This window comes from Folsomia candida, unplaced genomic scaffold, assembly GCF_002217175.1.
Source record: "Folsomia candida strain VU population unplaced genomic scaffold, ASM221717v1 Fcan01_Sc007, whole genome shotgun sequence".
NCBI classification, from domain to species: Eukaryota; Metazoa; Arthropoda; class Collembola; order Entomobryomorpha; family Isotomidae; genus Folsomia; species Folsomia candida.
The window spans coordinates 6,333,136-6,346,343 of record NW_019091199.1 but is presented as its reverse complement, the minus strand read 5'-3'; the positions used below and the strand labels follow the sequence as shown (position 1 = coordinate 6,346,343).

Genomic DNA, 13,208 nt, shown 5'->3' with positions numbered 1-13,208 from the left:
ATTTGAGTTCATTTCCGACAATTATGATTGACTTACTTATTTACATAAATATGTGTATGTAGTAAATCTATATTTACATATAGTTACAACGCAGTTATGAAACTGCATCACTGACTAAATAAACTGCAAACATGATAGATAGTTGAAGAGATGCGCATACATAAGTATTTTTTGGCCTAATTGTAGCTCAGACTCAATACTTAATGTGAGGTAAAGGTTAGAGTTACATTTTAATGGCGATGAAATGGAGAGCCTCGTCTGGGTGAAGGTGAGTAAAACAGAAGCAAAAATTCGCTTTCATTCGAGGTGATTAGACAACCTTGGTGCAAAACATTTCCTATTTCTTCTTACTCTCAGCGCATATTCATGCGTGTACTAATGCATATATTGTGTGTGAGAATTGATGGGTTAACCTCCATGTGCTATCAGTAAGTAGTTTCCGAAATATTTTATTTGCATATTTCGTTATCAATTCGTTCTTCACTGTCAGTTTCATTGCACGATTTTCCGAAAAAGGTGAGACATTATCTTATTACAGGTAAAATGCTGGGTGGTGTAAAATTTTGGAAATAACGTCGTAACTAAACAAAATTTTGGAAACAGGATTTTTAGAACAAAATGTGTCACTGGTTGCATAAAGGTTTTAGCGAAACCTTTATTGCATTAGAATCAAAAATTGGTTTGTATTTCAAAATTTAGTTGGTTTTTTGTGCATTTTTCCAACACAATTTATAATTTAAGTAAGTTATTAATTAAAATTTGTCAATTGGTTAAATATTGGATTATCTTATATGTATCTAAATTTTACAAACATTACTAGTCTTGGTATGCAACCAACATAGTCGCGCCAGTAGGTAGCGAGTTAGTTTTGTTTTGTTCATCTAGTTAAATTTATAATTTGACGTCGTTGACGGTAGTAGTAATGGCTTAAATAGGATGTAAGCTCACGAAAATAGGCTAGTGTGCTATGCTAAATTCATTTTTGTGCATTCCCTAGTACTAGTAAATGAGGATAATAAAGGCTATTATTATTATTATTATTAGAAACGGCCTGGTTCTTTTATGTATGTATGTGAAATGCGCGTGAGCTATGTACGTAGCTACCCGGGTGAGTTTTATGTAGGTAAATAAATCGAGTATCGGGAAATGCAGCCTGAGCGATAATGAAATAAGCTAGCGAACTCTTTTTATTATTTATTTACTGCGTAAATTGGTAATTACTGGTAAGCGTTGAAATGCCCATAAAACCAGTTATATCACACAATACGCTTACTTAAGACGTACAAATGCTCACATTATCGGAAGAAAAGCACAAACAAACTTTTCATCAGTTTCCCTATAAGATTGATGGTTGAGGTTCGTATTTACTTATTTTTTTCGGAAACAACGCCATAAAATTGTACTCGATTCTGCCCTACATTTCTGGAGTGATAAAAACCTTGAAAAAGTTTTACTATGCCAAGGTAAAGACTGCATTCATACGTATTCCTGTTTGTGTTGGTCGACTTTGTGGAAATAAATTGGTTTTGTTACACAAAGTAAAAATCCATTCTGAGCACGACACGTGTCGATCGTGAAGTGAATTAAGACAAGGTAATACAAGTATTGCTTGCTATCAGTGACCGCGGAAGCTGTGGGGACATTAACATTGTAGGATAGGGGAGGGCGGGGTTTGTATAACATGGGGAGATGATGGGGACATCGAATAACCGTGGGGACATTGTCCCTCTTTTGTCCCCACGCTTCCGCGGCCACTGTGTACATGTGTGCAAAACATACGTCCATACCAGAAACAGCTAGCACCTTATGCCGTGTTTCGTGCAATATTTCATGTGAGTAATTCTGGAGTTTAATTTGTTTTTGAATGAGCCGGATGAACAACTTACATGTTTCCATGTTTGGACTGACACTTGAATGCAAGGCATGAGAAACTAACCTATTACGCGTCTGAAGTATTGTCGTTACTTTTCCTAATTGCATGCCCAGTTTTTCAAGCTCTCCTCAGTCTTTTGTAGTACGTAGATAAGTACTTTGTGGTTTGTACACATATGCAAATACCTAGAAAATATGGTGACTAGACGCCATTAAAAAGTTGGCTATATAATATTACTCATCTATTACAAATTTAGTATATTTTCCGTTCTTAAAGGATTTGCAAGTCAGCAAGACTCTAGTGAAATTCGCAAAAATGATAATTTCCGACTTTTTCCTGACAAGTATTGGCGTGGTCGTTTGCTTCCTGTTGTGCAAAGGTTGTAAAAAAAGTATTTATATAGTTTTCAAAATTTTGTAAAATTTTCATTATGCATAATTTCCAGGAATGTCAACCCCTAAAATCCACATCCCTCCCGAATGGGAACCCCACTCTCGAACTTGCATGGTTTGGCCGGCAACCCCGGACATTTGGGGGACCCCCTTATTCGACAAAGTTCGCGAGGACATTGCCCGCATTGCGAAGGCCATCTCGCCCTACGAACCGGTCACCCTGATTGTCAATCCGGACCAAGTTTCCTCAGCAGAGTCGGCTTTCACGTCGTCGGACTTGCAGAAAATCACGATCGTGCCGATGCCCGTGGACGATCTCTGGGCGAGGGACACCCTCCCGGTTTTTGGCGTCCAAACAGACCAACCTCCGCCGCAGGAGGATGGGAGTCCGTCCCCCATCTCGAAGACCTTGGTCGGGGTGGACCTCAACTTTAATGGCTGGGGAAACAAGAAGCAGGTCCACGCGAAGGATTCCAACCTGGCCCAGACTTTCCTGGCGCACTTTAACATTTCCAGGATCTCGTCCAGAATCGTGGGAGAAGGAGGAAGTCTCGAGTTTGATGGGGACGGAACCTTGCTGGTCACGGAGAGCAGCCTTTTCAACACGAACAGGAACCCGAGCTTTGGAACGAGGCAGGAACTCGAGCAGGAATTGATGACAGTTTTCGGGTTGGAGAAAATCATTTGGTTTAAGGGAGTTGTCGGCCAGGATATTACGGACGCTCATGTAGATTCCTTGGCGAGGTTTGTCCGTCCGGGCGTGGTTATTTTAAACAGGCCACCGAAAGGGAGCACGGAAGAGGTAAAATTTTTGGCATAGAATTAAAAATATTACAATGGAGGTTTCCCAGCGTATGCTCTCAAATTTTACTAAAATAGTGTCAATTGATCACAAATTTCATCAATATAAAATTTTCAAAAGGTACAATCTACTAATGCTCAGATTTGGCAGAGATATTTGCATCCAAAGAGGAGAAAACGCGTAGTAAATTGGAAAAGTGTACCATTTGTCAACTATGAGAGGCGTTTTATTCAAATGCAAACATGTATCTCTGCCAAATCTGAGCATTTGGTAGATTGTAGCTTTTGAAAATTTTATATTAACTAATTTTCGATCGATTGACACTATTTTAGTAAAATCTGAGAGCATACGCTGGGAGACCTCCATTGTAAATTTTTTTACATACATAACTAAACATAACAATCGAGTAATCGTTAGGACGTCTGGTCGAAATCATCAGACGAAGCAAGATCCGTCCTACAAGCAACCACGGATGCCAAGGGCCGATCTTTCACCATCGTCGAACTCTATGAACCCGATCGCGACAAGATTGTGGGAATGCCGCCAGGGACAGAGAACGAGTTCCTGGCGTCCTACGTCAACTACTTGGTCGTTAATGGGGCCGTGATCATGCCGCAGTTTGGAGACACGGAAGCTGATGCGGAGGCAAAAGCAGTTCTGGCGCTTCAATATCCTGGAAGAACCGTGGTTCAGGTGAATATCTCGAATTTGGCGTCGGGTGGGGGTGGCATTCACTGCGCGACGCATGATATCCCCAGTTTGACGAGTGGGGACGCATGATATCCCCAGTTTGACGAGTGGGGCTGCAAGATCGGCCTTCTAGGTGTCGAAATTGGAGAAATTCTCGACCTGATTTCTCACTAAAAATGCCTGAAAACTGATCCGTTTAACGCACATTTTGACCGACTTTATGTACTTGCCTCTCTGAAATACAAAACTTTTCCTTTTACGAGGGTACAGACCTCATAATTTAGCTTTTTCCTTCACCTTTCATCCTGTAATCTTGCCTCATTCATCACATCATTTTATCACCGCTTTATTATTACCATCGACAAATCTTTATTACTTTTTAGCTTGATGGAAAGTGAAAGTTGATCTGTAATTCACTTTCATAAAAAAATTTTAAGAAATAAAATCCTGCATTTTAAATTATCTCTTTTGAAGTTTTTATCACGTCATTACGATGAACCATTACAACTTGATACGTTCATTTGATAGCCGATCCGAGGATCCGATCCGATTCGAGGTGAATTTTTTGCTGGCTTCGGTATAAATGAAGTAGGAAAAACTATGAATCTGCAAATTCTGCGTTATACTGTAATACGCAGCCAACAGTATATATACACTCTTAAAAATCCGGTATTAAAATAGTACCAAGTGGTATTCATAAGTAATGCCCCGTAGTACCTAATAGCTCGGTATTTAAGTTTTACCATATCAATAAAAGCAAATTTCTGCAGACCCGTATAATTTTAATACCAAGCGGTAGCAACTTTAACACAGAGAAATCATTAGGTGCCTGACTATACGAGATTTCTAACAGTGTAGGCGCCGTCCATAAATTACGTAACGCAAGAGGGGGGAGGGGGGGTCTAGGGCTCCAATGATATCGTGCCTATGTTACGCATGTTAAAGGGGGGGAGGGGGGTCTAGAAAATCGCGATTTTTGCGTTACGTAATTTATGGACGGCCCCGTACAATACAGCTAAAAATGTGGTAACACTTAACCGTACTCCATCCCACCCAAATCTTACGTGTATCGAATGACGAAAAAATACATGAACGTAAAAATTGGGACAAGTCGTTAATCTGTCAATTCCTCGGTGTTCTCGTGTTTTAAATTTTTTACCCTCAGGAATTTGCAACTTGAATCGTAACCTCACACCGTCAATGGGTTTTGTAGTAGTTTTGTAGCTATTTTTTTATTACGGCCAATGACACAACAACATTCTGCAGGATGGAGGACACGCCAAAAGATATGTACGCATGCATTTTTATTTTAAGATTTGTTTTCTACCCAGTCAGTCAGACAGACTAAAATTCTTCATGGAGAAAATGATAATAAACGTACTTCCCATCAGACTGGGACATTCTGCAGCGAATAAAATCCACCCTTTTAATCATTTCAAGACAGAGGAGCACGTATCTCCAGAGACTGTGTGTGACTGACCCAGAACCCGCAGCCAAATGTTTTTTGATGTCGAGGAGTACAGTGCAGGTCAGGAAATAGCAACATTACTTTTATGGTCACGCCCGTCTGAAATTTCGAGACGCTCAAATACTTACATATTGTGTCGTGTCTTTTCGTCATTTCGGCCAAAGATTCTGTGCATGATGGGGTAGAGACAGATACATAAATGCAGTTTTCATAGTCTGTGGTAGGTCGGTCATCTCGAAGAACAATGATGCGATATATATCGCACTAATGCAAAAAGACAGGAAGTTTGGCGAGAACGTTTTTGGCGAAAAAATATTCCCATGTGGCGAAAAAATTTGCTCATTTTACGATACTGGTTTTAGTCTTAATGGTTTCAAAGTACCTTTTGGCCAAAATAATGTCGCAATTGGCGAAAATGCAGGTTTTATGAAAATGGTATTTTGCGAAGATCTCACGACCTTTCCGTTTTTGCCAAATTTGTAATTTCGCCAATCTGGTAAATACTTTCATGATATCTTTTCCCCACACTGACGAAGATTTGCACATTTTCGCCAATTCGACTTTAGCCAAACTGACCGCTTCTCAAAGACGTTGCCCCAAGAAGAAGACGTGAAACAAGATCCGTGCAGACTGCTCTACTTTCCTCGTGTAATATAATAATCCGTACCCAGCTGGGAGAATTCATCAAAAGGAAAATGAGCGTTTTGTTCCTCTTTCCCTTGTGTTTCTGAAGGATGGGCGAAGAGGGTCTATTCTCAAGAAGAAGAAACATACAGAGAGCAATATTGTAATAATAATAATAATGTTGACCCAAAACCGGTTACTCCCGCCGCATTGTGAGACAGGAGAGGACAATCGTTTCAGAATTACTTATTTATTGCGAGGTCCTGCCAACCAGAGGCGACCAAGTATTAAACCAAAGTCGTAAAGCTATCTTCGCATACAACAGCACAATATTTAGCATTTCATTCAGTCGACCAGTTTAGTCCACATGAAGCATAATCCCGCAGATTTGTCCAATAAAGACTGGAACTACAAAGAACTACAAAGCTAACGCTACGTATGTACATAATTAACCAACCCGTTTCATCCAATTGCATTGTTTTCCGCAATAAAAATGGCAGTTGTGCTTACTCTGAATGACTGACAACTGAAGAAAGTAGAAATATTCTGCAAATACATACATATCTGAAAATATCCGACCCGTAGCAATCTCACCTTTTGCAGGAATGAATCGTTCACCCATTCAGAATTTTATGACTAATCCTCTCATTAAATATCCAGTTTTGACATTGAATCGGTACAGAAGAAATAAGACGATTTTGTGGCGACGACGTAGTCCCATAATGATGAAAAAAGCGAGACAATAGAAGAGGATACGACAAGAATGAGCCACTTAAATCCGGATTTTGACGGTCCGACATGTGTGGACTATGGACACATGTAAATACATACATATGTATGTTCTACAGGGGTGCAGATTTAGATAGCTTGTGTGTGTGGCACCACCAAGAACCTCACGGTCACGGTATCCACTGCTTTCACATTCAGACACGTGCGTCCCCCGTTGAGTAAATGGCCGTTTAAAATTTCTTTTAGAGTTAGGCGCATGTTTTGTAAGCTCTTGTAAATAAGATAATTACGGCTTTGTCGAGAAAGCATTTTTAGACGGAGCAAAGGAAAAAGAAAGACGCGTGCACTTTACACTGTGTTCTTCTTATGTACATTTACAATTGGTGTACACGATCAGTTCAGAATTTCTAGAAATTTTAGATAAATTTCCACATAAATTTTCTTCCACCATTTTAATCCTCTGTTCATGCCATTTGAAAAACGAGATTCACACAGGTACATATCTACATACATAGCTGACACACGATGAAAGGAAAGTTGGCCTGGTTTAACCCCAATGTTTTGGTCAGTTCCACTCCACCCTACACGTCATGCATCAACGAATACTGCAAATTGTTGTAGTCTGACTGAATTTACGTTCAAACTTTCTCCCCAAACGAAACCACATAATATTATCTAAAGCACACGGCACCCGTCCACAGACACATAAAATAGGGCAAAACAGTTGGAGATACGTATTACGACTTCAAAACTTTCTCCATTTATTATTATCTCAAATCCAATGGGTGAACGAATTGGGATGTGATTGTGATCCCGTACATTTTATTTTATGCAATTATTACACAAGTACTTATTACATAAGTTTACCTGTGGTCGGTGGTGTGTAGGGATATGTATATAACATTATTACATTTTATTAATAGTTAGTCGACACTTTTTCGATATATTTATGCTTATTTTACTAAAAGATGAGCATATCACCATGATCAAAATATTATTCGAATGAGATCCCATACATTTTATTTTACGTAATTATTACACAAGCATTTAATTACATAAGTTTATCTTTGGTGGGGTGGAGGATATTAATACAGAATTATTACATCTTTTGTAATAGTTAAAATCCAAAATTAAAATTTTTAGATTTTTGCGAATATTCCAATTTATTTAAAGATTAAAAAAATATCATCGTGATTAAACTTCTCATGCCACATTTGCAAAATAAACAACTGCGTAAAAAATAAGACCCTCATTATATAACTTTTCCAATATTTCCGAAATACACGCCCACGATTTTTCCAAAGCCTATAGACCATCAATATCAACCAACGCATGTTTGTCTGTCTGCCTGCCAGGTTATAAAATGTATGACAAAATTTTCCCGACACAATAACCCACCGTCTGCTCAATTGATTATTAAGTATTCTTCTTCACACACGAATAAGAAAACCTTTGCCATTTCAGAATCTGAATCAAATAAATCACAAAGCGTAACCAATTACTTTATAAGGTTTCTTTTCTATTATTAGTAAAAGTTTGTGACCCAAAATGGAACAAATGTCTCAAAAAACATGTTGTGTTGTTACCCATAAATAGAACTAGGTCGTTTATCGCTTTGTCAAGATTTCTGGTCCACGTCCACGTCCCACCTTCTGCGTAATATAATTTCATTATGTTTTGCACAAGGTCGGTGAAATTATTAACGAGTGAATGAGCCCAGTAATAATAATAACAATAATTAAAAGAGAAAACGGATCCCACTCCTCCTCAGATTCAGATTTAACGTGTGACGCGTATTTACTTTACGTATGGATAAACTTGATCAACTTTCGCCTCGTCGAATCACATCAATTTTATAATTCCTAATTATAGTTCGGAGAAAATATGATCTATATACAATTTGTTTTTGGCATGGTATGTACATATTGTAGGCATCGTAATAATTAATGAGTTTAATATGTATGTAAGTAATTTGCTAATAATCAGAATTTGGAATTATGCAGACTTCTATGAAATTAAGCTTATTGATGAAAGGTTGGAAAACAATTCGACTGAATTGTATGTTTATGTATTTTAAATCATGCATAAATTGTCATCATTTGCATACATGCGTGCAGATTTTTTAACAGTAAAAGTAGGGTATTATATTCTGATTAGGAATTTCTAGATAAGGACACGATGCTTATGTACTTTGTTAAACGGGATCAACCACGGATCCGGCTTTATGGTTATGATAATTTATTTATAATTCTTAATTATTTACACAAACATATTGGTTAACCGTGTCATTAAAATACATGGTATATAATTTTAAATGTAATAGATTTCCTTAAACCTTTTTCCTGGTGAGAGCGTTCCCAAAATTTTGCCACGCTGAACTGCAATACTAATCGTAAGTGGCTGGAAGAGAAAGCTATGGAGTCAGGGTGGGGATCCGTTGTCCAATCTCTCAAATAAAAGATAATCCCTATCCTTCCATGGTTTAAGATTTTATTGTTTTCGCATTATCGGTTTAATTTTCTCAATGAAAACACGACATGGCCATCTTTACTGGTTATGGAATGATTATTATTGCTTCATGCATGCCATCACAACCGGGAAATTGTCGGAAGACGTCTCGTTATCTGTGAAATTAAGCCACTCAGCAACAGGCAGGAAATACATGCAACGAAGATGAAAGGATGTTTTTTCTCCTTGAAGAAAACTAATAGTATTTGTATCACGCTTCCCGGAAACGACATCATCACGCAAGTATACCTAGTAAGTAAAAAACTTCGGTCTTATCCTTGAGAACATTTTTCTTTCATCTGAAAAAAAATCCCTGAATGAGAAAAATGAAGGCCGTTCCGCAGCTGTGAAAGTGCGAAGTGTCCACAGATCAGACAGCTATAGAGCGTGTTGCCTGTTGTGTTGTTTCGTAAAAAAAGTTGTTATTTATTGTGTAACAAACTAATGTTGTCCAGCTTTCTCTTCTCAGAATGGAGGTCGACCAGCGTATGCTCTCCAATTTTGGGCAAATTAGTGCCAATTGATCGCAAATTTAATTAGTGTGAAATTTGCAAAAGACATGATCTCCAAATGATAAGATTTGGCAGAGATATTTGCATCCGAAGAAGAGAAAGTGTAAAATTTGTCAACTTTTAGGCGCGCTTTCTCCTCTTCGGATGCAAATATCTCTGCCAAATCTGATCATTTGGAGAACTTTTGCAAATTTTACATCAATTAAATCTGCCATCTATAGACGCTAATTTGCCCGAAATCTGAGAGCATACGCTGGTCGACCTCCATTGTAACTAATGCTGTCCAGCTTTCTCTTCTCAGTATGTGTTACAGAGCGAGAGAAGAAAGTGCTTATTTACTTGTTAGTTGAGGAGCGGACATGCCACGTTGGATTGAATATCAGGAAGAAACGTGTAAGGGGTCGACCTTCAAGTGAAAGTAGAGAACATGACCAACCAGCGAGGAACATAATAATGACGGAGTGGCCCACTTTTTCAACAAGATCACATCAAAGTACTCTTACCCGCACATAACAATTAATTGAGCCTTACATAATAACACAGTACATAAGAAGACACAATGTAATGTTGAAAAACAGACAATTACAGAGTGAATGAAAGTGGGGTAATACGGCTTTCTTCAAATCATTGCTTACTTATTACAGTATGTGAGTTTGTACATGTAGAATTGCGTACGCACAAAGTTTGTTATGAAATCAATTACCAATGTAATGAAAAAAATTTCAATTTTCTAAATTTCCAGACAGGCCAATATATTTTTGTAAAATGTTATTACTACGCAAATCAGGTCAAAGAAAGCTTTGAAATTAATTTGAAGTTAGATAATTTGATCTAGTTTTCATCAATTTCAATGAGAAGTTCAAATAACAAATTAACTCAGCAAACCTATTTTTTGTCTGCTTCCGGTAGTTTTTTCTCTCTCCGTAACATATCACGTATCGTGTAAAATGCCTGTTTACGAAGGTGAGAAAATGTTTTTCTCATACTTATTTCGGGATAAAATTCATTCTTTCCTTACGCATGCAGGTGACCGATAAGAAATTTTGGGCGAAATTCAATAAAAGCTATGTGTCCTCATAAATCAAATAGTGTTTCCCACTTAAATGAGGTCAACCTTGTTTACCTTACCGACAAATTAATTACTTCTACTACAAAGTTCTAACAAAGATTTCATATCATGGTTGACAAGTCAGATCAGGAAGGTGAAATGTCAAGTGATCCTTTGAAGTTTCTCGTTTGTTCGGTTGTCCTTTAATAAATAATTGGTAATTCCAAATAATACGAATCCCTTGATCTGCAGATTAATTAACTGGATTTAGTGGCACAAGGAAATATACTAGATTAGATTGCGGATCTCTTTCATATTTAAACCGCAAACACATATGTATGGGTTCAAATGTAACCATGAACAGCAGAACCGGAAGTGTGTCAGGCAACAAGTTCAACACGTGTCGGTCAGGTCGAGAGGAAGATGAATAAGGTTGGAAACGGGAAAATGGAAGTGTTTTCAAATGTGTTTTGAAAAACGTTTCCTCATTTGGTCAGACTTCTGGGTTGTGGTCAAGTCGAGACGGTTTATCGGCCTTCGAAAACTATGACGTCCCTGACGAATTTTTACTGGTTTAATTTATTGATCTGTACATCAGATTTTGCATTTTGACGTAACGCGATGATCCATCATTAACATCGTTAAAATCAACATATTTTAAATTATTTCTCAGCTCTGGGAATTTATTTTAAAATTCTGGACAACAAATTTGCAGAGCAGCAGGTCATTGCCCCATTCTACTTATTAATAAACTAAATCAAATTTGTCGTCCAGAATTGCAAAATATATTCCCAGAGCTAAGAAACGATTAAAAATTTGCTGATTTTGGTGATGTGTAGTCGAGTCCTACGTTAAGACAGGTTTGCATATAGATAAGATTACACATAAATTTTTCCAACATTCGTAAGAAGGTGAAAGTTTTAAAATCCATTTTGCAACCTTACCTGTGCTCAATTGCTGTCTAACGAGACTAATTTGCCAGCAATTTACTTCATTTCTTTCAGAATTGTATGGAGACCATGGACAAATGGAACCATACACTCGTGGGACCTGCTGCTGACATGGCATGTTTTTTCGACGCGTGTACTTGAATTTAAAATGGAGAAAGAGAGCCATGTGTACCTCGTGTCCAATCCAAAGGTCACTTATCTAAATGTCTACGGGACCAGCTTGTCGCATCGCATGATAATCATTATTATGAACGGTAGAGAGAGAAGCTGAAAGGAAGTCGTATATTTATGTGCAAATATTCACGTGTACACCAAACAGTAAATATGCACGTATCCTCCACGCGCCGGTATAAAATACCATTGTATGTGTGGAATATAATTTAATCTGAGCATGAAGGAATTCATGCTTCAAGAATTTTTATCTCGAAACACAACACCCCAAAAATATTAAGAAATTAATAATGAAATTCCAATTTTATTACCCAATGAGAAATTATCTAGAATAAAAAGCTCGGAAATTATTTTGGCCAACTTCATACATAAAATCATTAGAAATTGCTCCACTTTTACATAATTCTTGGAAAGAGAAAGTTCAACAAGTGATCTACATGATTTCAACGTATTCTAACTTTACTATACGTTAGTTTTATTGAATTACCGGCACAATGCAATGCGGTAATTACTTATCCTCACGCACAGCTTATCCATGATATTAACAACGTTGGTTCCACTACTCCCACCGGTAATTGTTATCTCTTCTCCGTACGTACGTTACCTTTCACTTCATTTTCGTTCGATTCTCTCGACTTTATGTATATATCAACGTGAAAAATGTCGCACATATATTTTCCCTGGCAGCGATTCACCTAAAATATGTATACGTACCACTCAACTATGCAGGATTGATCGTCCCGTCACAATTTGTCGTAAGGTAATAAAACCTGCATAATCTCGACGTGTGTGTGTACGTATCATACGAATAGACTGCGAGTGAAAGGTCATGTCTACGTGGAGTCGGCAGGGTGCATGACTCGCAGTCATTTATTCTATTCAAGGCCCAATCTGTCCGCATGTTCAATTACAACTTATTCGTCCTCCACGACAAGTTCTCAATTAGTGGATTCTTGATACCCTCCGCGGAAAACTGTCGGTTGGAGGAGTGAATTTGATGACCTAAAAGTACAAATTACTACATACACGATAAAGATGAGTCCTTGCCAGTTTAGTAGAAGGTTATCTGTGCGTATAGGAAGGTGAAAGTTGATCACCGGCTTTGAACTGGATTTACTTCAAGAGCTTTCTCTACGTACTAATTACTACGAATTCCAACAAACAAACACTTGTTGACTGTTATTGGTGTCACGAGGTTGCCCAAGTGTTGACCTTTCGACGTCCACACGCGCTCTGAATTTGACACGTTCTTATATTCTTCTCATTTTCCTTTTATCTACTTCAACTACTCGTCTTGTTGTTTCGTGTCTAATTTCTACCATGGACAAAACATGTACACAATAAAATGATGATGCCAAAATAGGTCAACGATCACATTACATAGTTCAAGATCCTTCCTGAGAGATGAGATAAATTTTGATATCAGTCGCATTTTTGCACG

The 13,208-nt window shown here is 37.9% G+C and overlaps 1 protein-coding gene across 3 annotated transcripts; it reads left to right on the top strand.

Annotated features, from left to right (window-relative positions):
- Nucleotides 1-229: 229 nt before the first annotated feature.
- LOC110852074 (putative agmatine deiminase) lies at nucleotides 230-4,219 on the top strand. 3 transcript variants are annotated; one of them, XM_035853924.1, is made up of 4 exons: nucleotides 230-268; nucleotides 2,150-2,252; nucleotides 2,319-3,067; nucleotides 3,485-4,219. In XM_035853924.1, exons 1-4 carry the CDS (start codon nucleotides 245-247, stop codon nucleotides 3,845-3,847), a joined length of 1,239 nt encoding a protein of 412 aa, XP_035709817.1. In that variant the 5' UTR covers nucleotides 230-244; the 3' UTR covers nucleotides 3,848-4,219. The 3 variants fall into 3 exon arrangements, with proteins under 3 accessions (XP_035709817.1, XP_021955739.1, XP_021955740.1); XM_022100047.2 differs by lacking the exon at nucleotides 230-268 and adding an exon at nucleotides 301-428; XM_022100048.2 differs by lacking the exon at nucleotides 230-268 and adding an exon at nucleotides 314-516.
- Nucleotides 4,220-13,208: the final 8,989 nt, after the last annotated feature.

What these genes read in the sequence shown, in the direction of transcription:
- LOC110852074 (XM_035853924.1), top strand. Translation starts at nt 245, where the DNA reads ATGGAGAGCCTCGTCTGGGTGAAG. An exon ending in AGAGCCTCGTCTGGGTGAAG is followed by an intron (nt 269 to 2,149) that starts GTGAGTAAAACA and finishes CCGTTCTTAAAG; the next exon opens with GATTTGCAAGTCAGCAAGAC. An exon ending in CGAAAGGGAGCACGGAAGAG is followed by an intron (nt 3,068 to 3,484) that starts GTAAAATTTTTG and finishes AGTAATCGTTAG; the next exon opens with GACGTCTGGTCGAAATCATC.